The following is a 27,141-nucleotide window of genomic DNA, read 5'->3' as shown; positions in this document are numbered from 1 at the left end:
TGCCTCCTTTTTCTTTCTGGTACTCTGGGATTCATTAAGCATTGAGCTTAGGAACCCAGAGTCCTCTGAGAGAAAGGGCAAGAGAGGGAATCGTGTGGGTTAAGAGAACAAGAGAGATATTTTTCATTCTGGGGACATGCTTAAAGATTAATCACATCTAACTCCAGGGTTGGTTGATAAGAGTGAACTATTCTGTAACAAGTAAATCCCTGCCATCAAATGTTAGCATTTTAGCAGTGTCTGACTTAAATCCCTTTCACTCTCTGAATGTCATGAGATGCCTTCTTTGTTGTATCATCAACTAGATGTATCTAGATACTCAAAGGATCAGCCTCTGTTCCTCTCATCATGTTTTCATTTTCACGTTGGCACCACCCATGTAACAATGTCGTGTGAATTGTTAGATAGCCACAGGGTATGATTAAAAGGGTCAGAGGCAAATGAGGTCAAAGATGAACAGTAACTGTAACGCCGCATTACTATACTTTACCTTAACACAATGCAAGTCCGGCTATATAAACACACACCGACATCAGCCACATTCTCTTTAAATTGTTTTTATTTACTTGTTACATTGACTAACATAAATAAACAATTTATTTATGAACAAAAGGCACACAGTTCAATTATAAACAAGGAGAACATATTTACAACTTAGAACAATAGCAAGTATGAAACGCGAATGGCAGCAATGGAAACGGTGAGTTTTTTGGGAAAAAAATAATAAGAATGTGAAGCTGCAGCAACAGCCTCAAGTCCGAGTGGCAAGCCATTGACGTGCCTCTTACTAATGTGGGTTCCAATCCATGGTCATCCATGGAAGCCACAGCAGAGACACTCATCCACACACATGATTCACACACTAAACTGTCCAGCACAGAGGAGGGACTCCACACACACATACACACAATCCCCATTTGTATTCACAGGGGCATGAGAAGACGGGCACTGAAAGGTCACACAGAAACCCTCACACATGATTGAGGGTGGGAACCATATTCGCGCACATCCCATATGGTCCATGAGTCCCTTTCAGATTGCTGGCGCACAACTACTCCTGTCTTTTTTTAAAACTGGTCGAATGTGCGCACAGGTCTCTTGTGCAGGAATCCAGATGTGCAGTGATCTTCAAATAGCCACTGTATTGCCCACCTCTTCATACTGAATGATGAAGTAAGGATAACTCTGATCATCGCTGAAGATGACAAAGATCTGTGGGTCCATCCAGTTGTCCACGCAGGAGTCAAATAAGTCGTTGCAGGCATCTCTTGGATTCAGGGGAGGTGGTCGGCGCATGGAAGGGTTGCCCACTGTGAACTTGCCCGTCAAGACTTTGGCCAGAAACATGTAATGCACACCGCGGGGCGAGCGCTTCGAGAAGTTGTGAGAATAGACAGCCTTGCGTGCAAAGTAGCTGCCTTGACCGAACATGGTGGCGTGCTTGCCGCACACACGTGGGTCGAAGTTGTGCTTACAGATGCCCTCCACCACATCCTGGGACGTGCCGTGGAACAGGTGGCGTTCGTTCAGCATGCAATCCATCTCTGACATGTGCCGTGACATGTATTCTTTCTTCCTGTAAAGAGAAGAAGAAACATACATTTTGATTAACATCGTAAAAAGCCAAAACAATAGCACTGTCAGTATTTACTAAAGATGCAAAGTGAAGGATTAGCGCTGAAAAGACATTTTTCTCTTTTCAGTAGACATTTGTGGACATTTTTGTGCTTGACCTTATTAAATATGCATTTGTAGGAGTTTCCTTTTCAGACACAAAATTTATGGGAGGAGAGTATTAAAATGAATCACGCAACACGATTTACTATCGTTTGCGCTTGTCAAATTACTGGTATTTGAGCCATTATTTAACGCCCAAAATAAGCATGTTTTAGAGCAGGCGGTAATTTGCACTACTCTTGGTAGATTATGCTGGTCATTATGGAAATGATCTGGCTGCGTCTGTGTTCTTTAATGTGCGTATTGTCAGCTAACGCTAATTTGCCCTGTGTAAGACTGTGTGAGACAACCAGGATTCAAACCAGCTGACCAGTAACTATTTTAGGCACTGCAACACAATGCATTGGTTATGCAATGCAATGGTTTTCATTATATTATAAGAACAATAATTTTATGCAAGTAGATGAACAACTCAAATTAAAAACATGCAAACCATCAACTAAAGAAACATCTGTCACAACCTTCCAAAGAATAAAATATTGCATCCTATGTTTATCTAGTATACCTGCATGTGATTTACAGAGGCAAGGGATGCACTATTACAATTCTAGTTGATACTGATAAGCTGATAGTTATCTTAATGTTCTGGCTAATAAATAATAAATTGCTAATATTAAAATTAGATTCTGTCTTGTCTACAGAAATTAAAAATGATACACTAAAAACTATTGAAATTAATCGTTTTACATCGGTCTTTGTCTTTACAACCTCACATCTAATAAATATTCTCAATTCACTACTGTCTGGCAGATGTGGGAAAAAAGTTAATTTTGAACCCTGATGCCAATAATTACTGTATGCAAACTTCTAGGACTAAAATAAAACAAACTTTGTTGTGTCAGAGCACACCAGCTGTCCTTGCACAAAAACAAGACAACAAGCCAAACTCTGGAGCGCTCAGCCTGTCATCTGGTCAAATGGAAACAGAGAAGTGAGAGGGTACAGAGAGGGTGAGTGAACAGATGAGCGCCAGGGACCTGAGTGAACCCAGTCAGCAACAGGGCTCCATTAGCCTCGAGTCTGTGCCTCTATTGTTGTGGGCATAGGGGACGCAAGGTCAGCCTGGCTGAGAGAAACTCTCTGATCAGTGGAGTACTCCATGTGACACCGCCTGGCCCTAAATGACCTCAAGTGACCCTACAGCCACTGACAAGGCCCAGTTGTCACAATCATCGACTGACACACTCACGTGCACATTGCCAAAGAGTAGTGACTCCATATGCATCAGTAAAGTCATCACTCGTGTTGTTTCAGCTTCTCCTTTCATCTCCTTTAAGCTCTTTTACACCGAGCTACTCTGCCATCAGTCTGTTTTGTTCTTTCTTTTACTGATGCAAACAAATCCTCTTTCATGCTCACCCAGTGACATTCTCTCTCTCTCGCTCGTTGGCCAACACCCTGGAAACACTCAGAACTATTGTACAAAAGATCTTCACCTGCACAAGCATATGAACACACCAACCTTTATTCCTTCAGCTCTCTTTCCCAGGCTACTACAATAAGTGCTTGCAAGAGGATGAACTAATCGCTGGATGTGTTGTGAGGTTCACTGCATTGAATCTTTGAATGATATTAAAGAGTTTTGTTTGAGACACGTAGAAGCATGTAAATATGTCTCCACACCTCTAGATTCAATTCAGCCTCTCAGGGATATATAGGATTTCAGTTTTCATTCACCTCAATAAGTAAAGCAAAACAAGCAAACTATATTTAATTTGATTCTACAGTAGTTACTGCCACCAATACCAGTAAAAGTTCACAGTTCTCTGTTATCAAAGCAAAAACTATTGGAATTATTGAACTGGTGGAAAAACTAAAAGGCTGTCATAGTTTTGTTGTTGTTGTTGTTTTTTTAGTAACGACTTTTGACAACACTATTCTATTGACGTCTATTTTTAACAGAAAGAACCAATTCTACACATAATTTGGTGAAAAAATTTTCATCACTCTAATAAGTCAGTAGAAAAAAAAAAAAAAGATTTGCTATGAACTTAATACACATTAATTTCCAGAAAATATTAATAATTTGATTTGGCTTCAGTAAAATGAATAGGCTATATTAAAGCTATTACTTATTTTTTAGAAACAACATGTTGTCTATATTACATGCTTAATATTTTCTCACACAGTACAAATGGGTCAGTCTTAACACATTTAAATATGTAGATATTTTAAGAAAGGGGGTTCATTGTATTTAAGGCTCCTTGGCATACAAAAGTTTGAAAATGACTATGCTAGACTACCAAAATTGAATATACCTAAACTGTCATCACATTATACTGTCTACTATGTGTTCGTAAACAACAATCACTCCAGCAATGGCGTTACTAGACACACGGAAATATGCATGGATTAGCTAATTGGTCGCATGCTTAAGATAGCAGTGGAGAGACACGCACACACAAACACATCTCACGAGTCAGCAGCAATAACTCTTTCTTACTGACTCATCCCTTTCTTACTGACTCATCCCGTCCGTGGATGAGGGGCACAAAATGTCTTATTAAAATACACCAAGGCCCCAACACTAGCACCCTTTCCTCTCTCACGCACTTCCTCTGTACATGTTCCACATTTCACATGCTGAGAAGTTCACCTCACGGACCTACCACAAAAAAACATCTGTTTCCGACCAACAAAACTTAGTAAGAACCGTTAATGTGGTTGATACCTAGCAGCTTGAAAGTAAACATCAAAACCTCAGTCGTGTTCAGAGGTGTGGCTAAATATTCACTTTACAGATGTTTATGAAACACAGATCTATCCTGATAACCTTTTATTTGAATAGCACAAAGGATCTAGACATTGTTTGAGAATCTCCTACCACACCTTTTGTACTTCTCCCAGAGGAAGGGGTTTTGGACACGGAGGATCTTCAGGATGTGGAACTTGGTCTCAGAGACGGTTTTGTGGAAGAGGCTGTAGACGGTCCGATAGCTGCGGTCATCCCGGGAGACGGGCACCTGCAGGAAGTCCTCACTGGTGTTCATCGGTAACCAAGTCTCAGGGTACACTTTGGAAGGACCGCTTGACGTTGGAGAGAGAGGCAGGTTTCCAGAACTTTCCAGGGAGGAGAGAAATGCTGAGGAAAGGCCACCAAGAGTCCTAAAGAAGAGAGAAAAACATGTCATTATTATTTATCAGACACAAAGCGACTTACAAATGAAGGCAATAGAAGCAATCAAAATCAACAAAAGAGCAATAATATGTAAGTGCTATGACAAGTCTCAGCTAATTTAACGCAGCAGAAATACTAAATACGTAGAAATGAATAAATAAAAAAATATTTTAAAAACATTAATGGTCATTTTTTTTGCCATGGTACTGAAATTGGTATAGACAATAATGAAATTTCACAAATTTCTTCTGAAATTATGGTACTTGTGAGTTATGAGTCTGGAGCTCGAGGTTAAATGGAGGTCAGGGTTCGGTCCTGTGACTAAACATTGCACTTGATTTTTAGCAGGTAAAGGTCATCCCTCAAATCAGTGTGACCTTATGAGTCATCTTTTAACTTTTATCTTGCGCTACTTTCCTCTCTCTACTAGATTGCTAGTGCTGGAACTGCAGCAATTCCTTTACAATATATTTTTGAGAGGCATGGCGGAAAAGCAAATGAAAAGAAACTAGGGCAATCCTTTTGAAGAGATAAGCAAACACTTTCTGGAAAGCAACTGTTAAGGGTCTGTTTGTTAAGAGTGTGAATGAAAGGGTGATTTATGCCGCTTGCTGAGCATGAACTCTGCTGGTGCAGGCAGCGGTTCGGCCAAACTGTCAATCGCACTAATGAGTTCCACCCCTGTGCTCAGGACAATGTGTTCCTGACGCTGCAGGACCCTTTAAATGGGTGGAGCAGCATTGCAGTGGCCTCTATCTGACAACAGGAGCAGTGACAAGTGAACAATCCCTACTTGTCTTGCTACTTGCAAGTATGAAAGCGAGAGCTACAGCTAGACACTATTGAGAAAAAAAAGAAAAGAAAAAAAAACATAAAAAGGGTGGAAAAGATTCAAAACTGATGTTCGTCTTAATTTACATGTAGCTATAAGGGAACATACAGAAAAATATCCACGTGTCTCTGACCCTTCACAGGCCTGAGTGACTTAGTAGATGTAAGAGATGAAAGAATTTCATATGGTCACGTTAAACTGTCTACCACAGGTCTGGAACCCATTTAACCATCCTCCCTTCTCCTCTACCTTTTTACATCTGTTGCATTACATTTTTTCCTTTGTCCCTGTAAATAAGCAAACATCATATTTTAGTTGACAACAGATGTAACAGATATTTCTCTCCTGATGAGAATTATGAAAGACTAGCCTAGGCTGGAGTCCATGTTCTAGCTTAAGGTAAGTAGGAATATTATGTTTCAGGAAAGTGTTTTGGAGGCACAAGCAGTACTTCAAGCAATTAAAATAAGACGCACGCTTTAAACCCCTCACTGATGGGAATACTGCAAAGTCTGATATGTTCTTGGCGAGCAGTGAACCACTTGCGAGTTATCTTGGGGTTTCGGAACGCATCCAGAGGAAACAATGCTGTATGTGGCTCTTTTTAAGGTGTTTTGAGGAACCCATTTTTGGTACAAAATTTGTTGTAATGGGATAATCAGTGTGAAATCAGTGGTGTCTAACAAAGGTTTTAAGACATTTAGTGAGCGCTGAAGGTAAACAAGGATACTCACTGGAGGTAAGGTGTGAGCATGATGGAGGACCTGAATACCGGTCGTTTTTTGATCTGCCGGCGGAAACCGAAAACAGCATTTTGCTGGAAGCCCTCACGAATGTTCAGGACGTACTGATTCTGCAGTGTGATGAAACGGACCTCCTTTAGTCCTCGGCCGCAAGCCTCCTCAATCAACCGAACCACTGGCTGTGAAATGGAGAAAGAGAGAGGAAATGAGTTCGGCAGAGAAAGAGAGAACAACAGAACACTTAAATGTGCTCCGACTCCCACTCAATTCATCTGGAGCACTGGTCAGAATGTATCCATCATAGGAGATTTTCAGAGGAAATAAAAAGCTTTGTTTTGAAAGGAACACTTATGCAATGTTCTGATTTCAGGCGCTTGTGAGTAGAACAGGACGTCTTCTCCCGTGTGTGAAAGCCAGTTTGACTTGAGACCCAATACACAACGCGATCACGTGTACATTCTTTGAGCCAAGCACACACACACACACGCACACACAAACATACACTAACTCTGAGAACTGAAAACCTACTATTTATGTCCACAATCTTACAAAAACTTTCAAGAACAGGTTTAGGTTTTATTTCCATTCTAAAATCAAAAAAAGTTTGATGTCGGCATGATCTTTTAATGTTTTGAAAGAAGTCTCTCATGCTTACCAAGCCACCATTTATTTGTGCAAAAAAACAATTAAAACATTAATACTGTGAAATATTATTACAATTTTTAAAAACTGTTTTCTATTTGATTGATTTGATGACATATCTTATTCCTGTGATGACAAAGTTGAATTTTCAGCAGCCATTACTCTAGTTATCAGTGTCACATAATCCTTCAGAAATCATTCTAATATGCTGATTTCGTGCACAAAAAATATTTCTTCTTATCATCAGTGTTACAAAACAATTATTTTGCTTAGGATCCTTTGATAAATAGAAGGTTCAAAAGAACAGCATGTTTATTTCAAATAGAAATCTAATGTAAAATTATAATTGTCTGAAAGGAATTATAAAAGAAAGGGAAAGAACAGATTAGTGTGTCTCACCTCTGAATATTCCCTCCAGCCAAAGTTATCTCTACAGTAGTACTTCCACACAGTCAGGCAGTTAGGGGTGGGGCTTGTGTTTGTGGGTGTGGCTGTGGAGCTGGAAGGCGTGGACAGACGCCTGACGAGGTCAAACTCCAGGTCACAAACTTGCATGGCACTGAAGTCCAACGTAAACACTCGACCGCTGTGCGTGAAACAAAAGTAAACAGATGTAAACACAAAATCCCAAACACATGCACATGACAGTCACTTACACAGAATAAAAACAGTTGGTTCACTTCCCGACAGCTAATAATCTGCCCTTGAGCCACGACATCAATAAAAGTCCTAGGCCTTTGAAGAAAAACAACATCTTACACCTAATTTAATTTCCACAAAATTCCTTGGGCTTATTAGAAAACTCTCCCTTGGTCTTTGTGGTCCGGAAAACCAATGAAGGGCGAGATTGTCCTCTAGACGGAGGGGGATGGAACGGTAACCCCCTGACTGCCCCCTGCTTTCAGACCCAGGCTTTTTAGGTCACCCTCCAGAGGTGGCGGCTTGCTAATAATGGCCTCATCGATCACACTTACTCTCCAACACAAAGAGGATTTAGGGTTAAAGGTGAAATGTCTGGGCAAAAGTGGTTCAAATAATGCCCAGCCCACATGCAGACCCAAAATAAGAATAAAGAATAAGAGGCCTATACAGGCCCTTTTTAATGGTCAAATCATATAAAACGTTTACAAAACACATACACTCAAAATACTTCTACTCAAAGATGGTCACACACATTTCACAAACCATCCACTATTAATGCCCATTTGGGTTCCTGAGGGGCCAAATATGAAACTGCACAAAGTAATTACCTGAAAATAATGACATCGATGAGTGCAAGAAGAGATAAATGGAGCAAGAAATTTTTAAATAACAATCCTCCCACTCAAACACACCTGTAAAGGTCAAAGACCCAGACAACTGCTGAGTGTACTAGACCGAAACTGCCCGACACACTCAAAATCAACACAGCAGAACGTTTTGAGAGCTAATCTCAGAAGGACACCGAGCTCTGACAGGATGGGTGGACTGAGACCTGACAGAAACACTCACAAGCGAATGTGGTGGACAGACGCGAGGTAGACTAAACACTGGAAGTCCAGAGAACATCAGAGGGGGCCTAGCAGAGAGAAGATCTCAACAACCTCACAAATACATACACAAAAAATACAATTAGATAGCAAGAGGCTACTTGTGAGCATTAACAAGCCTCCAAAACATGGCTATAGTAGACTAAACATGAGAACATTGATCAAAAACAATCTATGTTGCAATGAATTGAAAAAAGAAAATATAGCACAATAAAATGCTGCGATGATCTCAATCCTTTTTATGGATTTTATTTGAATGGTATTAAATAAAATACCCCCCCCCCCAAAAAGTTGGTTTTCATGATGCCATTACAACGACGAGAATGATTTTTTTTTAATGGTAATGAGAATGTGCTTATTCGTCATGAAAATAATGTCACCATACAAAAATCTATTAGATTTATTCTTTTGATTTTTGGATAATGACAAGGATATTTCTCAATGACAACCATCATTTTAAAACGTTTGAGAAAAAAGCATCTGAGAGAACGAAGCTGCCAAAACTGAGAACAGATAGAATAAGCAAATGAGGGTTATTCGTCTTCCCTCACTCACGCTCACACAATGTCTTTCTATCTTTGAAATCATGCCAACAGACACCAAATCTGATCTAAAAAATGCATGACAAACAAAACCAGGCCCAGACTTCACATGCACGCATGCGCACGTGTGTGTGTGTGTGTGCGAGAGAGAGAGAGAGAAAGAAAGAGAGGAAGGAAGATGCTTATCATTGCTGTGTTAACTGACCTCCTGAACTGAGTCAGCCCAAAACACACGTATGCATAAACCAGTCATTCATTCACACTCAAAATGTGGTCTCCATGAGTTTCTCTCACACACAGAGGGCTTCCCAGCAATCGTTTCCAAAATTAAACCCATTGTGTAAACAAGTTAAAGGGTTAATTAAGATTCTGTCATCAATTACTCAACCTCATGGTGTTCCAAACCCATATGACTTTAATTACTTCACAGAAAAAGATTCAGAAGAATGAAAATAGAAATCTCTGATTCACAAATGAATCACTCTTTTCAGTCAGATTATTATTAATAAATCGATTCTGCTATGTCACAACAGTGTTATAGTTAACTAAACCTAAAACTATTAACAATTGTTTTCATGCATTGAAATAAAGATAAAATATAAAAGCTGAATTACTACTATTACAAAAAATAAAAGAAAGAAAGCGAAATGGACATGTTTACAAAATATGTATATATAATAAAATTGCTAAAACCCAAATTAACATAAAAAATGTATAATAAAAGCTAATTCAAAACATTAATGAATTCTACAATATGATAAAAATAGTACTAGTTCATAATTAATACTAGTTCACAAAACTGGTTGGAACTGACTGACACAATGAGTCACGGTGGTTAAGAGCTCACCCGAGAGGAAGATTATCAGTTCGAAATTAAATATTTGAGTGTTTTTAACACAATCACGATTGTGGCTTCAGAATACTTGATATATAGCACACAAGTCACATCCCAGATAGCACACGTACGTCTGCAAGATGTCTGTTAAAGATCTCTTGATCTGGAAAGCATCTGCCGTCTACAAACGCCTGACAGACATCTTTCAGATGTCAGTTTTACATACATTCTAAATCATAAACATCTTAAAGACATCTAATAGACGTCTATTTGACATCTAATATGGGAAAGTCCTATAGACGTATTGCAGATGAGCAAACACCTTAAAAAATCCGTCTTGCAGATGTAAATGCAGACGTCAAATAGACGTCTCTGAGATGTACGTGTGCTATCAGGGATGAACTAATTTCAAGGCATTTTTATGGTGTTTATTTTTTGGTCCTTATTCACTTCAATAAAATTTTCCATTTAAAATTCAAGGCAGCAAGCCACGTTTGGAACAACTTAAGGCTGAGTAAATGATGACAGAAATTCAGGCCCTGAAATCATCCCAAAACCTTCAGCATCTACCAGAAAGGTCCTTACTCTCTTTTTCATAGCGAAAGACACACATTGTGTCCTCTCAACTGGAACAACATGGGCTTCAATCATACACACCCAGAATCACTCTAAAGCAGCATGTTCAGGACAGCCTGTCTTTTACAGACAGTTCCGGGCACAAACACACATTCTGCCCTAGCAAGCGGCTTCTGGCTCAGCCAACAAAAACCAACGGAGAGACCGGCTCCCCATGCTGGAGACCAGAACACAGCCGTTTCAGCACTTCCATCAGGTCATCGGAGCCAAGGCACTAGATAATACCAGTCTAGCAGCCAAACTTGAACATTTAGAGGCGGTAATGTCCTTCAGAACACTAAATCCAGGATTACTCAAACACCCAGTTGCAGGGGGACAAAATGTTTGTGTAATCTCACGTCTGGAAAGCATTCATTATCTCTGGGGGGGGGTGCAAGTAAACATGGGACAGCTCTGGAAAAAATGGAGACGTTAAAACAAACAACTCTGTCTCGCATGCCGGTAATTGAAACACACAAAACCAGAACATCTAGACAGGGAATGTGAACGTGAAAATGACTAGCCTGAAAATGTTCTTACTAAGAGGTACACCTCACTGGAGTTATGTCTCATAAAATATTTTCAACACAAATAAAACCATTTATGGCCATTTATTTAAACCAACCAGTGGTTTTAGCTGATTTAAACTGTCTTAATTAATATTAACTTAAAAAAATATATATTTTCAGTGTTTTTTTTTCCCAAAACATTTCTATATAGCTGTCATTTATTTTTATTTCAGCTTTTGTAACTATAGTACTTCAACTTATTTCAGTCATTTTCAATTACTAAAACATTTTTTAAGTAAAAGTTTTAGGTAACAATAACAAACTGGCTCAGATCATTTGGACCTGCAGGAATATGATGAGAAATGTTTGAGTTCATAAGCAAATGTCTTTAATTTTGAATAGAATATGGTATGTTTGCAATTCTGAAGACAGTCTTGAGCTCTTCTGTAAGATTACTGGGGTCTAATAAAAGCAGGCGACGCAAGCAAGTCTCTGTTAGCTCTCACTGCTGTGTAGGAGTCACAACTGAGACATTAAGGATCTTATTTTGTCACCAACAAGAAGTGCAAAATATCTGATTCAATAATGCAAATCCCTCTCTTGAATGCAAAAGACAACAACATTATCAGATTCCCTGGAATCTATGTACAAAATGTCTGCCCTGACAAATAAAAACGCTGTCCCTTGCGCAACAAATTGCCAGAAATCCACAGATGCAAAACTTAAGATAGGGCTGAGCTTTAGTTTCTTTACAGAAATGAGCCACTCGTGAGTTTCACAACCCAAATATCCTTCTGCAAGAATCATTCTGTTACTAGTTTTGCTCCGGGGTGTTGCTGACTCATGCTAAGTCATCTGCGCTCAATACAGCAGCAGAGACACGCTCGACAGTGCCAGCATTTCTCCTCAGGGCTCGTGACCGAGAAGACTGGTGTGGACACCGCACTTTCGTTCCACCTGCCCTTCTGCATCTAAATCAGGAGCAGACAAAGGCCATTACCAAGAACGATAGCTATCACTGCCCAGAGTGAAAACACAACAACAAAACAGATGAGAGAAAACTGGTTTGGGTAAATGAAGAGGCTCTTTATAACGACAGAAAGAAAGAGGGAGAGTTTGCAACCCATTTCTTTCTGCTCTTTCTCTCTGCAACACTCGTTCTTTGTCCAGAACTCTCTGCTTGTACAATGAGGTACAATGAGGAAAGAACAGGGCATTCTGGGATTAAGGAAGAATGGGTGGTTACAGAAGTGACTGCACTGGGAGGTAATAAATAAGTGTCTCAGAACGACCACAGCTCTCTCGCTACTACATTTGTGCGTGATGTCATTTCTCAGACGCGATTATCAAACTGGAAAGCTGGTGGTGGGACGTAACGCGGCTTGGGTTTCACAACACGGTGCACTTTAACACGAACACATGCACATTTGTATAGCGCTCAGCTCGCGTTACCCTTTTCTTTTGGATGTGCATCAAGGTACGCGACACCTAGCACGCAGTGTTTCACTGCAGCACGCACACACACATTCGCGCCGGCTTTCCTGACAGACTAGGTTTCACTGTAGCTCACCCACACACAGTTACCATTTTCGCACAAGTGCTCGCTTCTTTTTCAAGCCTGGCACGCCGAGCTCAAGTTGGCCACCTGTGCACCGGGTAACCATGGCAACCATTATCCGTCAGGGCGCCTGACGGACCGAGTAATAGCATAGTGATAACAATAGAAGTCCCAGTGCCCCCTTACCCTGCCTCGCAGACAAAGCACGGTCACCCCATACTGAGGACCCCGAGACGGCTTCAATCCTTTCAGCCTCTTTCCCGGTCTCCACTGCTAAAAATAACATTCCGGCCATTAAATTAAGTGCAAAGACTGATTCTCTCTGCGCTCATCAGCACAACCTACTTATGAAGGCACAAGCTATTCTAGTCTACATCCGGACACACACAATTCTGAAAGCAAAGAGCTGTATGAGAGTGGACGTAAAGATGTATAAGCACAATAAGGGCTGGGCGATACGATGGTATATATCAGGGTTTCTCAAAGTCTACATTCAAAGGTCCAAATCTGAATTTTCATCAATGTTAAAGGTCCGGACTGGAACAACTGGTTATTACAAATTCAAAACACTTTTTTTAATAAACATACATAACATGCATAACAAATAAACACAATTGTTTGGGAAAATTAAAGTGTCCTTTGCATTCAAAATACATTAACAAGTGTAAAAGTGTCAAAACTATTAATTTTAGTGTCAGCAATAGAGGTCGATCGATAAGGGTTTTTCTCTGGCCGATGCCGACATTCAGGCATTACAGGAAAGACGAAATGAAAATGAAATCGAGCTGGAGATGGTCTTTTCAAAGACACATTCATATAAAAACACCCACGCTGCATTTTAATCTTGAAACGTGCAGTGTTTAGTTTATTCAACAAGGAATGAGCCTTTTGGAAAAATCTATTTGTGGCGGTGAATTTTGATATTGTGACAGGCCCCCAACAAATAACTCAATGTATGGGAAACACTTGGACTGCTATGTCAAATGGCCATAATCTAAGTGATAACAAAAATAATAAAACAAAATTAGTCATATTAGGCCTAGTGGTGAAGTGTCGCCCGATTACGTCAAACCTCACTGACAATGTCATGCAGGAAAACTTTAAATATCTCTCCTTCGCTTTCATTTCGGACCATCTCCAAAAAACACATAAAAAAACTAAACAAAAGATTTACAAGTTTAACATGAGTTTATCAAAGTAGGAAATACAATTAGTGCTCTTGAAATACAAAATGGAGGCGGGTCCGGATCCGGACTGGACGTTAGTGCGGTATAAAGTGTCTATCGTTAGAAATTTAGCTATATTGTGTATTCTGTAGTATGCAAATATATCTGCGTAATATAGTACTACTTCAGTTTGAGTGGAAAGGAGACATGCATGAATGAGAAAATAAAGAGTGGGACGCACTTGATAGAGTTATTAAGCACAATAAGCAGTGAAAAATAACTCAATCTGCTGCTCGCACTGACTGACAGACAGCATGCAATAACGAAAACAGAGCTCTTTCTTGTTTTATTGTGCTTGAATGGTCAAATACACACAATTATGTCAAAATGCCTGTCGCGTGGCGTATTGACATAAACACAGTCAGTTATGTGTTAAATAAACATAAACAGCTGGGTGAAAACCAGACGTGCATCAGTATATTGGATCCGTGTAGTTGGTCTTAAAGGGACAGCAGTCTAATTTAGCTGCTGCTGTCTGTCATTATTAAAGTTAAATCACTCACTACACTTAAAGAGAATGTTTAAAAAGAATTAGTTCATGTTTGATTGATACAGTGAAGACTATGCACTTTATTCAACTTCTGTAATATTTCTTACTACATGTTAAATAAGACTAGCCTACTGTAACTGAATAAATTAAAAGATATTATATAATATACAAAAATAGCTATATCGAGATATATCTCGTTATCGAGAAATAACATTTCTCATACTGTGAAATAAGATTTTGGTCATATTGCCCACCCCTAAGCACAATATGTGAATGGGACAATAAGAATGTAGAGTGTAGTTAAAGCCAATAAAGGGTGTTGAGGGAAACATTCGTCATGAAGGAGAGGAAGAGGGTTGCGGTTGATTAGCCAGTTTCACCTCTCTTTATCTCTCTCGCTACCTGTGAGGTGGAGTCATGGGTGAATAACCTGTTCTGCTCTTCCTGTAAGCGCTGCGTCACTTTGATGTCCCCCTGACCCAATCACGAGACAGCGTTCATCGTCAAGGTGACCATGACCTGTTACCGCCTGATGATTCACCAGTGCTGAGATCAGCCAGTGCACACACACACACACACACACACGCCCTCATCTGACTCAACTCGGTGAGATGTAAAAAGATTGAGGACGAAGTGTACTTAAAAACACTATCCAGCAACATTAAATTATCTTGAATAACCTGAAAAGTAAATTGTTATATGACAGGCACTTTTAAAACGCCTGTTAAAAGATTCAGTTAAAGCATCGACTAAAGCCTGAAAAACACTAAGTTTAGCCAATGCAGGAGTTTAGTGGCAATGGTTGACCTAATGGAGAAAACTGATTATCAACTGCTATTTGTGTTTATATAAAGTGCTTTCTGATGTACTTCGGAATGTAATACCACATGAAACAGATCACAAAACTGTTTGTGTTCATGTACTTACTAAAAGTATGTTGCAAGCCTTAGTTTCACAATTTAAAACCCATATACACAACCGCATTTAAATGAAGTTTGAAATCCCCTAAACTATTCCTCTGTATGCTTACAGAGTCACCCCTGTCCTGATCTAAACCAGTGATAAGCAAAGCAACATTTCGCTTTCTCTCAGCTGTAAACAACAAACATGGATGCCAAAAGTCTGGAGTTAGCAATTTTTAAATAAATATTACTTTAAATGCTGAATACTGAATATTATCATAATGGTCACACTTTATTTTAAAGTCGGCATTAAATCAAAATGGACTTTATTTACTTTACTATCGCACATTGCTAGTCTTGTTGTTAACAATTAATCTGTGCATGTTAATCCGCTGAAAACAAATAGTTTGTCTTGGTAATCTTTAATCAAAATCTCAACATTTACTTCCGCTCTGGAATGGCGTTCCTTTTTTGATGACGTCAGCTTGGGCAGAATAAAACACACCCCTCCGACCGTTAGGTTTCTATGAGTGAGAGACAGAGAGGAGGAGCGCTAAAATAAAACCCGTTTCTGCTGGAAATACGTCACTACACTGAAATAAAGTCGGCAGCAACTTCCGGTTCACCAGGACTTTAAGGTCTCACCATTAACTATGACATTTGCCTCAATAAACTCCTAATTTGCTGCTTATTTATAGTTAGTAAAGTTGTTGTTAAGTTTAGGTATTGGGGATTAGGGATGTAGAATAAGGTCATGCAGAATATGTGCTTTATAACTAAGTACTAATAAACAGCCAACATGTTAATAATAATTAGTTAATAGTGATAATTTGTCCCTATACTAAAGTGTTATCATCATAATGATATACTTTAATATATTACTAAATAAATACTGCATTTTTATGCTTGCCATTCTCTTTGTCTCGAACATAATTTGTTGGGAGCAACTACGAGTCAGAAAATGTAAACATCTGTTAATGATTCAGAACTACAAAGAAAATGATGCCAAACAACTAGTTTAAATTAGTACACTTCAAAAAGTTAATTTTAAAAATCTGTAGTAACGTCTGAATTTTTTGCGAGTATAGTTTACTGTACAATACAGTTTGCAACTTCTGTAAATAACTAAACTCAGTGTGTACAGAATTAAAGTGATTAAACGGAAATGGAAAGAGATGTTTTCTTTAGTATTGTGACGTAAATCTGAGTGAATCTAAATGCAATCTCCAATTTATGTTACAAGAGAGAAGCCTGTTGTTTTACCAAAAGATTGAATTATATTGAATTATTAAAAATAAATTCAAATCAATAAAAAAAAAAATGAAACGCATGGACATAAAATAACATTTTCACAATAAGATCAATAACATGCATGCATAAAATAGATTTGGTGAATTTTCATTTCATGCAGACCTTCATTTTAAAAATCTGCAGTCACCATTTAAATTTTCAAAAGCTTTTCGACCGTATAATTCTTGTGTCTTCAAAATATCTTCCTTTGTGTTCAGCAGAACAAAGAAATTCATACAAGTTTGGAACTACTTGAGGGTGAGTAAACAGAATTTTCATTTTTAGGTGAACTATCCCTTTAATAAACTTGATTAAGAACTGAAAACAGTGGTGACAAACATATTCAGCAGCAGTGTGTATGCAACCAAAGTGAATTCTTATTTTTGACCTTACTTTAACTTGCCCAGTTTAGGCCGTTCTCTTGTGATCCAGCACTTCTGCAAATCAGGGGAACTCGAGCCCAACTGGCGAACTAAAACATTATACAGTTCTGCTTTTCTGAAAGCTAAATCATGGTTCTGCTGATTTCATCAGCTTTAAACACACACACACCTGGGGTATTGAAGACAAACAGCAGTAAAAGGGTCAAAGCAGGGGAGGGAGGTGGCTGAAAGAGCGAGTGGAGAAAGAGAACGCATGAAGTGTAAAGGATTAGCAGCCCTTAAAAACCTTGTGTGCCACTAAGCATGCCCAAAACCCAAGGTCTGCGTCTGGACTGGCATGTTCCACATACAACCACTTCTAACAGACACACTCCGATGATTAGCATTTAGCCCGGCAACCCCGTGGCCCCCTGGCACACATGCTCTAAACGCCAGTAAAAAGGCACCTCTGAGCCAGCTGTGGTTTGCAGTGTCAGACGGTCAACTGGGGAAACAAAGCAGACCAAATCCGAGAAGAAAGAGAGACATTTAATATGTCTACGCTCTACTGCCCTTCATTCCAAAGCAGCAAAGTACAGTACGATCTTCTTACCTACTTAATCCCATACACACAAAACAACTCACTTTTACATGCTCAGCTTCAGCAGCCCACATGCCAGCATTATTCATGCCCAGCACGAGTGTCACAGTCTGAGAGGAATTAAACAAACACACACCCTCACGTATGCACCTGATCACACACTACCAACCCTGAGATAAGGCAGTCACCTCTGCGGGTGGTAAACTCAGCAATGAGACACACTCAGCAAACAGATGCTTAGAAAACGCACACACAATGACATGGAGGGCAGCTGCAAAAGTCGTATCAGTAACGTGCAAACACCTTTTAAGGATGCAGGCTATATAGTCATATATTTACACTCAAACAGACAAAGGCTCTGACTGTGATGCTATTAAAGGGAGAGTTCACACAAGAAATTAAAATTCTGTCATCATTTACTCACCTTCATGTCATTCCTATTCTTTATGACATTCTTTATTCTGTGGAACACAAACAAAGTTATTTTGAAGAATGTTTGGTCCGTACAATGAAAACCAATGGGGTCCAAAACAACATCATTTGGACTCCATTGGCTTTCATTGTAGGGACACAAAAACACAGACAGTTTTAGAATGTCTTTTCAATGTTCCACAGAATAAAGACTGGTAAATGATAAAAGAACAAACCTCATTGGTTCTCACCTATCAAGCAAGCACATGCAAGCTTCTAAATGTCAAATATGCTCGATGTATGAAACTGATCAGTGTTTATATGTCAATTAAAGTATAAATGAAATTGGTTCATCGTATAAAGTGTCTCTTCAGAAGATTAAACCACTCAATTCATATTGAGATTTCTTTTACAATCCCTTTATGAATTTTTGAAGAATAAAAGACATCGGTGTAATTGACTTTCAGTGGAGGGACAGAGCTCAAAATACAAACGTTTGACACAGCCGAGTAAATGACAGAATCTTCATTTTCAGGTGACCTTTCCCTTTAAATGAATAACAGCAATGGTTAAAGTTTGAACCAGGTGACTTTTGGAGAATTCATAGCTTACATTGGCTTATGAGTAAGCATTTTTATTCAACACTGCACTGACTTGTATCACCACACAGCAGCCAAGACAATCTATTCAACAGATGACTGATTCCCATCACAAATATGTCCAACATTTGAGCAGGTGAGCAGCACAGTCCTTCCCAAATATATATTGCTCCCAAAATAATCAATGCAGCTCTCTACACTATCCACTATTGCATTACGGAAGGATGTACCTGTCACTAAACCATAATAATCAAGTAAAGACGTTCAAGCTTCCATTACACTGATCCAAAAACATGAGCTACCATTTAGTAATAAGGTGATATCTACACAGAAACTCAGCTGTAATAAAGTCTCTGACTGACAGTTGACTATAAAGTGCAAAGGGCTTTCCATTCTTCCTCTTGAAGAGATTTAAGGGAGTAAATGAACCTCAATCAACACTCTTGACTTCTCGTTTTCCATTCAGGGAGGACGCGCTCAAAAGAGCTGAGGGCTAAGTAAATGCTCTCGTTTCCCTCTTGCTCCCTGTTGAAGAAGAAAAAATCTCAGGATGTTCTGGAGGTCACGAACTGATGGGACATGTGCTACTAAGCACCATGCGGGACTAGGACTGAACTGTTTGTTCAGGCAATCCAGCCACTATTTGGCTCTTGCTATTTGTCCCTCTCAGCAAGAGAGGAACACATAAACATACTTTAGCTGCAAATTCTGGCAGCTTTTGTTTATGTTAGAAAGCACATTTAAAAGAGAGAGAGAATGATCTGACTCACACTAAAGTTAAAACTCTGATAACTGAATGAAAAATACCTGGTAAAAAATACTGTTGCTGTGTTAAACTTATATATAACACGATAATAACATTGTATTTTAACATGAATACGTACTATCCTTTAGAAAAAGTACTATAGTACTACGATATAGAGATAGTATCATTTGGTAATACTATCAGATATACATCAGAATACCATGATTCAGTCAGATGACAGTACCAGATACTTTGATGTATACCATAATGGTACCGAAATTCATGTATCATGGTATTTACAGGAATTACACCAAGAATATCATGGTAGCATCACAGCGCAAATATACAAAAAACACGGTAGTGCCATGGTTCGTTTTCGCAAAGTGCATATTCATTTACATGCTACATATCCAAAGGTAAGGTATGCCATTTTTATAAGTGTAAGAGTGAAAGAATGCAGGAAGAACAAATTTTATGAGTCAAACTGACGGTGAAATGTGAAGTCAAGAGACCTCACCCATGTGAATAATTTCATGGCCCGTCTAAGGCGTTATCTTCTTTCTCACACACGCACGCAAACACACATGCAAACACCTTGGTTTCAGGTCACCGTGACCTTGGTGCATAGTGAGATTGTGTGACAAACACAATCATCTCACCCTCAGCTGCTCCCATGGAGACCAAACCTTCAGGATCAAGGGTCACGGTTCTCACACATTGCGGTACAATAACACAAAAATGAAAAGCTATTGGGGCGCCTGCACAGTGCACATCCATTTCTTAGGATATATACGAGAATGAAGAAAGCATCTGCCCCTGGGGATTACTGCAAGCAAATGTAGAAAGCCTGACCAGTGATTGTGTGACTTGGCATTCAAAACTGCAGTGGCCCTGGGGTATTGGGACACTTTGGTCACATTAATAATGATTTGCATTGCACTAAAAACAATATGTCAAATCGAGATCTCAGAAGCCATTTGTGGACATGTTTCACTTTGTTTGCCAACAAGAAAGTCTCCAAATACCTATCTAAAATCTATTTATTTACCATGTTCAGCCCTTGTCTTTTTCAGTAATGTTTTACTTGAAATGTCCTTGACTGCTTTTTTCTTTAAAATAAATGTGAATAAGTTTGATATTGTCATTGCATTCAAAAAAGAAGCATTTGGACACCTTAGTCAACAAAATGACAAACCAAGAGATTTTTGGATTTTTTGTCTAAATACTGTATCTTATTTTTGAACCATATTTCTATGGATTTATCATTTAAAACCTTAACTGGAAAAGCCCCTGTCTACTATTTTTCTTTAAAATGCCAATACGTTTGATATTGTGCCTTGGCATTCAAAAACACAATGGCCCGAAGAACTTTGGACATTTGGTGACAAAAAACTAAATGTCAAACCAGGATCTTTAAGAAGTGATTTGACAACCAGAAGTGTCTAAATACTGTATCTTAATTGCAAACCGCTGATTTATCATTTAACACCTTTGGAATTTTCTGAAATATTTCAGTTGAAAAATCCTTGCCATTTTTCTTTAAACTAATATATACTAAGTTTGATATTTCTAATCTAAAGCAATGACAGTCGTACATTTTTACGTGTGGTTAAAGTATCCAAATTTGTTCTGGGGAAAATATACATAGCGTCTGTCGCTGAGAACCTCTCATTTCTTCTCTGAAATGGTCTGTAACATTACACAATGTCTTCTTCCAGAGAAAAAAAAAATACTCCACGCAAACAAAAAAGATGCGGGGTCAGCAGATAAGGGTGTGGTTTACAGGCTCTGTGGGTCTCGCTTTACCCATGAACTACCAAAGTCAGCAGGAGGTTAATGGTCGGCTTTAGCTATTAACATGAAACAGGTCACTGTGAGCCACAGTTCTGAGAGCACATGGGCTAAACGGGCCAACAGAGACAGTTACGTGGCCATTCTGTCTTTTAAACTCTGTAGACAAAGACCCCCTAAATAGCTGGCTATCCCGTGGGAGAATTTCCATGACAAATGCTATCATCAAGAAGGAAGCAGCCAGGCGCTGTGTCATGGTGAGCATTAAAAATCACTGTCTCTTTTGCTTTGTCATGACCAAGTGCACTTCCTTTTGCAAACCACTTTTGCATACAGATCAGGCTTGGGACCCAAACAAGACTCTCACAAACAAAAGGGCCCTTTTGTTTAGACAAAAAAATAAAAAATCCCACTGGGTCAAAGCCACCACGATTTCAGCTCAGGGATAAACACTGTGGCAATGAAGTGTATGATTGGTATGTCTAAGGATGTTTGTGTTGGAGTGAGTGCAAATGATCAATAAAATAAAATAAAACAGGCATTCACCGAGACTTAATGTGTGCGTGCATGAAAGCGAGTGTAGGTGGGTGAGCGTGTGCATAATTATGTGTCTCTAAAGCTCATTTATTTGCGTGTTTGTGAGCAAGTCTGCGTGTGAGCCCTTCTCTGTGCGATGAGTGCGTGTGACCGCCTGAGCGCAAGCCGCAGTGAGTGGGAGCGTGCATATGTAATGTGTGTGCGTTTGCCCGAACTAAGCAGAGGCGGGTCGAGCAAGTTCACGGCTAACAGCTGTCAGTAACGCTTCCACGTCAGGCCAGCCAACGGAAGGCTTATGGGAAAGAAACAATCTCTTAGTCACATATACCTCATCCACAACACACACGCTCCTACATACAAAGCAACTTCCTGTCACGTACTGCACTGTTTCACTTTAACTAGGTGTCTATTTCAATATGCCTCACTGAAAAACAACAGCCTAAACTGGTTTGCTGGTCCCTCTGGTGGTTTTGGCCACTTTTTAGCAGGTCTGGCTGACCAGCTAAACCAGATAAGACCAGTCGACCAAACTGGATTAGGCTGTTTTTTTCTTTTGCTTAAGTAGGGAATCATACCAGTCTCTCCCTTGCACCAATTTTCTCAATGAACAGCAAGCTTAGCTTCACTGTACTTGTCCTTATTGGGTAAAGCATAAATGATTGAAGTTGCTCAAGAGGTTTCAGTGAAAAGCAGCATTAACCCAGAGGGCAAAACCAGAAGCACTTACAGAAATTTAAGTCTGACATGTTCGTTGTCAGGGTTGCAATAAAGCCTTTCCAGTTGTTCTTGAGAGTCATCGGATATGCTCTGCCAGGTCTGCGTATCTGCTCTGTGGATTTGCCAGTGGTAAGGTAAAACGGTGTGATGCTGGGCACAGTCACTGCCATAGATGCAAACGCCCTGGAGGAAATCCACACAGATCGAAACAGCGTCCCCCCCTTGATGCGTGTGATACTGGAGCTGGGTCAGGAGTTCAAACACTAGATCCAAAGAGGCCTCCTCGCTTTTATCCTGAAAGATCTCGCCCTCTTTGATGGCGAGGCAATTTGCACCCTGCAAAGTCTCAGTGGTGTAGATGTCATTTAACTTCACCCCCGAAACGTCGGAGGAGGGTGCCGCCTCGTCACACTCCTGGGGTTGGAAGCGGCGCTCATTAGCGTCTATTGACACCCGCTGAATATCCGTCACTTTCTGTTCCCCCGCAAGCTCGCTCGCGGCCACAACAGGGTCCGTGCTCTCCTCCTCCTTCAGGCACACCTGACTAATCCTCGACTGCTTCTCCACGGCGGCGGTGCATATATTCCGCTGAGGTCGAGCCGGGTTACGTGGAACAAACACTCCCTCCCCTGACACGAGAGCGTCTGAGTTTAATAAGGTGCTCAAAATAGGGTCCTCTAAAGCACGTAAGCATTTTGTATTCAGTTTTCTCTGTGCGTGTTTCTTTTTGAAGTAGGGCTTCACTAACGGGATCTTGTCGGCGAGTCCCATCTGCTGCTCGGTGAACTCTCCGGTCCCCATGGGCAGACCTAAAGCCGGCACAGTGGCGTCAACTGCCTCCTGCATGGTGCCAAAATGTCTCCAGGACACCTATTCACAAAAACAGAGCATATTCAGTATATTCATGTCTATAAGTATGGTGTGAGCTGAGGGGTGAAAACAAAACAGATGGAGGTTCAAAAATATGCAGTGTTTTATTTATTTATTCAAATGATCACTTAGGTTATATTACACATTTGTCAGGACAGTATGCGAAATTAAAGTCGCGTTAACCGGAAGAGGTTACTATAGCAACAGTAGCCGCTCAAGCGCTTCCTGTTAAGATCTAACATCACATGATCAAAACACTAGCACTGACATTACTTATCGCTTTACTATTGATTTAAACGTTTAGTACATGTTTAGTTTAACAAGTCTTAACGATATATTCCTGCGCGTGCAAGAGGTCTATACTGTGTACCGCGTGACATTTTCTCAATGTACCCTATCAGTTCACCCCTTAACGGACATTAGTAGGTGATTAATCAATACTTTTAACAGGGCGTGAGCTGAAACCTTTCCTTTCTCGAGAAGAGAGGAGGTGACATTAGAGAAACAGAAAGTTTCCTTCAAGACCGCCCCCCCCCCTTGCATTTAACACGTAACAATCATTTCTGTCATTTTTCTCGCTTTACGTGTTTTCGACATTTCAACAAGCATTTCTTTAACCATAAAAAGGTGAAATGAACTTACCATTCCAGGTTATAAATTGAGATCAAAATCAAAATAATTAAAAATCAAGCTTTCATTTTTAGCGTTGACTTTTCTTTTACTGCGTGTAAACACCAACCACAAGCGCGATTGTGATTTAACGCATCAAAGATCATAAACAAATAATAATAATAAACAATATTCGTCTTGATTTATCCTTTACGAGCGAATAGCACCGTTTAATTCCGCCGCTCCTCGCGATATAAATCAGTCAAACGCAAGCCAAGCGGTCTCTTGGGGGTATTTTGATGGCTTGATCTAGATACAGGGAGTACGTGCCCGATAGCTGCTCGTTCTAGTTCGCACGTACTGCCTTGTGTTTAAGCGATAACTGCCCACTGCGGCGCCTGGCCCCCGTTCTTCTACAAACACACCAGTAAGCTACATTACAGCCAAATCTACAGCTACATAAAGATCGGGTTCAGTTGAACGATTTATTAGAGTCCGAATGCAGCTTTTCCCCGTACACAATGCAGAAATAGCGCTCCGTTTTTCCCCCAATGGATTAGGCTCGGTTAAACGCTATATATATATATATATATATTATATATATATATATTACAGATCCTTTCCAAATGTACCTGTAAAACTTCCCGACTCCTTTGATGCTACTGTCGAAGCCAGTCGCCCGTCCCGGGGAATACACACTCCTCTCTCATAAAGGACACAGACAAAGCGTTCATCCACAGAGCGAAGCGTTCACGTCCGTCTCCAGGAGCTTCTGAGCGGATCGCAGCTGTTGCAGAACAAAAGCGCGATAAGACTCTCATCCAATCGCAGCGCTGTATGGAGCGTGAAGGGGCGGAGCTTTGGAGCGCAGGAAAAAAATCAGGAAGTTGTCCGATGCGTGCATGTTTGCTCATGCCAGAAATCATCAGGTGTTGTAATTATATGGCCTAAGCTGGTTTCACATAATACAACTCTTATCAAAAACTGAGGAAAGGTGAATAGTCAAATGGCACAAATATCCAACAAAAGAAGTGGATTTCTGAGTGGCAGTTTTAAGGAATGTGGTCATGGGAGTGTTAGGAAAATTGAACTTATTAGTCATCAGTTTAAAAGACCAAATAAGCATATTAATAACTGATTTGTGTAAGAGCTACTGGTTTAGGAAGCCAGATTGTACATTGGACATCAAATGGCGACCCAACACATTACTTTAATAACTGTGTCATAAAAAACAATGTCACTAAACAACAACATGTAGGAGACTTATTTGATACCACAAAATCAGCCATAAGTAGCATGGGAATATTTGTAGCAATAGCCAACAATACATTGTATGGGTCATAATTATCAATTTTGTTCTATGCCAAATGTGTTCCATGAAGATATTTTGTAAATTTCCTACCGTGAATGTATCAAAACTTTAAAGCCAAATTTTCAAACAGATTTTCAAATAGTTGTATCTCGGCCAAATATTATCCTATTATCCTATTATATTATCCTAACAAACTATACATCAATGGAAAGCTTATTTATTCAGCTTTCAGATTATGCATAAATCTCAATTTCAAAAAAATTGACCCTTATGACTGGTTTTGTGGTCCAGGATCACATATAGGCTGAAGAAATAAACAGACACTTTTGTAAATGCATAAACAACATATCCTGAACAAACACTAAGGCAAATATTCAAAAACATACATAGCTAATAACTGTAAATTATACATAAGTACAAGTAACTAATCCTAATACAAATCCTAGTAGGTATGCTGTTAATATTACTGAATACTTATTTATTACACTATACAAGGACACCTTAAAATAAAGTGTAACTTATTAATGTTGTATTGGGTTGCGATCTACCAGTGGGAAACCCCTGCCATAGATCATTGTGTGACCTGTGACTGAAATTAGGTGAAAGGTTATTCGTTGCACTGATGGCACAAACTGTTTTCACAGAAACTGCAAATGAATTCTGGAACAACCACCCCACACAGTTTAGGACAGTAAGTAAATACACACCAGACCATAGTACAACTGTAGGCCCGTCAGACAGAACATGTCGTCATTCCATTTAAAAACATATTGTCTTCATTGCAAAATTATATGTGCCATTGAAAGGAGTAAAAAGACACAAATGGTTAATTGCATGGCTACGCCTCTGTGGCCGAGTTCACATTGTACCTCGCCCAAAACACATTCTGTGTCTTGTGTATAGACATGTCAGTACGAGCCCTCCCTCACAGCAGTGAAACAGAGTGACGTCTGTGCATTTCCCATGGCTCTGCCCATGACTGGAGCAGCTCTGTTCTTTACACTATTAATAAACATCATTTTCCCTCTTGGGTTTTAAAAAGCTGTTAACCTGGCATAAAAAAGCTGGCAATTCAATATTTATTACACATTGCAACAAATATGTATAATAATGAGAACAATGCATATTAAAAATTTTATAATAACATAATTACACCACATAGACTGCAACGTCTTCCATCACAGTATGTTTAATGATTGACTTAGCTAATTATACTTAATTACTACACATTAAAATGAAACTGGTACTTATTATTTTGGGACTAAAATCTACTTTGTGTGCCACTGAACTTCCTGAAGTAGGTCATGACTGATGTGTTTATTTGCTTAAATACTGTAAATATAGAAATTAAAGGTATTATCTTGCAATTAGCGGCTAATGCATGTTGAACTACATTTGGTGTCTAGTTCTCATTTTGCATTCTACTGCAATGCATTGTCATGCTGTTTCTATGTGAAAACAGATGTGTTTGACCAGTTCACTTAAGTTTTGCATGGTTTGCAGTGTCTTGTTCAACACAATGATCTAAAAATGCAGTGCTTAAAAACACTTGTCTCTAGATCTTGTTTTTTTCACTACCCCGCGTTTTGTGATTTTAATTCATGCTAACTGTGTCACGTGCGAGACACTGCAAAAGACACATTACACAACAGTCAAAACACATCCGTCTAGCATATGTTTGCACAGAAAAAAAACAATGGAAAAGCAGCACAGCGGAATGCAAAAATCTGTATAGCCCCTAAAGTATAACAAATTAGGTTAAACAGTGTATGTCTAATTATTTGGATGGATTTTTTGGGAATGAACCAAATAGGTTTATTTAAATTCCGCCATCTTGGATATATTTGTTACTTGTCACAAAGCATTCTGTTTCCCTAAACTCTCTTCTTAAACGTCATAAACAACCTACCTATGTCTGCTTGAAGAATGTCTGAGATTTTGACCTCACGACCTTGTCCTTGTTAAGGGTATGTGTGTCTTTAAACAAATGCTTGAAGTTGCTCTACAGAGGCCTGTGAG

General features: G+C 39.5%; 1 protein-coding gene across 2 annotated transcripts; it reads right to left on the bottom strand.

The window, feature by feature from the left end:
• Positions 1-549: 549 nt before the first annotated feature.
• LOC306888090 (protein mono-ADP-ribosyltransferase TIPARP-like) lies at positions 550-24,620 on the bottom strand. Of its 2 annotated transcripts, none has more exons than XM_079446232.1 (6): positions 24,443-24,620; positions 22,342-23,201; positions 7,472-7,658; positions 6,422-6,609; positions 4,567-4,842; positions 550-1,576 (listed from the first exon to the last, which is right to left on the bottom strand). In XM_079446232.1, exons 2-6 carry the CDS (start codon positions 23,175-23,177, stop codon positions 1,129-1,131), a joined length of 1,935 nt encoding a protein of 644 aa, XP_079302358.1. In that variant the 5' UTR covers positions 23,178-23,201; positions 24,443-24,620; the 3' UTR covers positions 550-1,128. The 2 variants fall into 2 exon arrangements, with proteins under 2 accessions (XP_079302358.1, XP_079302357.1); XM_079446231.1 differs by lacking the exon at positions 24,443-24,620 and adding an exon at positions 23,844-24,197.
• Between the last annotated feature and the right edge of the window lie 2,521 nt (positions 24,621-27,141).

The sequence above is a fragment of the Barbus barbus genome (assembly GCF_936440315.1).
Source record: "Barbus barbus genome assembly, chromosome: 22".
NCBI lineage: Eukaryota > Metazoa > Chordata > Actinopteri > Cypriniformes > Cyprinidae > Barbus > Barbus barbus.
Note: the sequence above shows the minus strand (reverse complement) of the source record. Positions and strands in the feature narration are given on the sequence as shown.

Excerpts from the sequence above, each read along its gene's own strand:
- LOC306888090 (XM_079446231.1), bottom strand. Across the intron at positions 7,659-22,341 it reads CATGTCAGACTTAAATTTCT|CGGTCGAGTGTTTACGTTGG; the intron begins GTAAGTGCTTCT and ends TTTCACGCACAG. Across the intron at positions 6,610-7,471 it reads GCTGGAGGGAATATTCAGAG|CCAGTGGTTCGGTTGATTGA; the intron begins GTGAGACACACT and ends TCCATTTCACAG.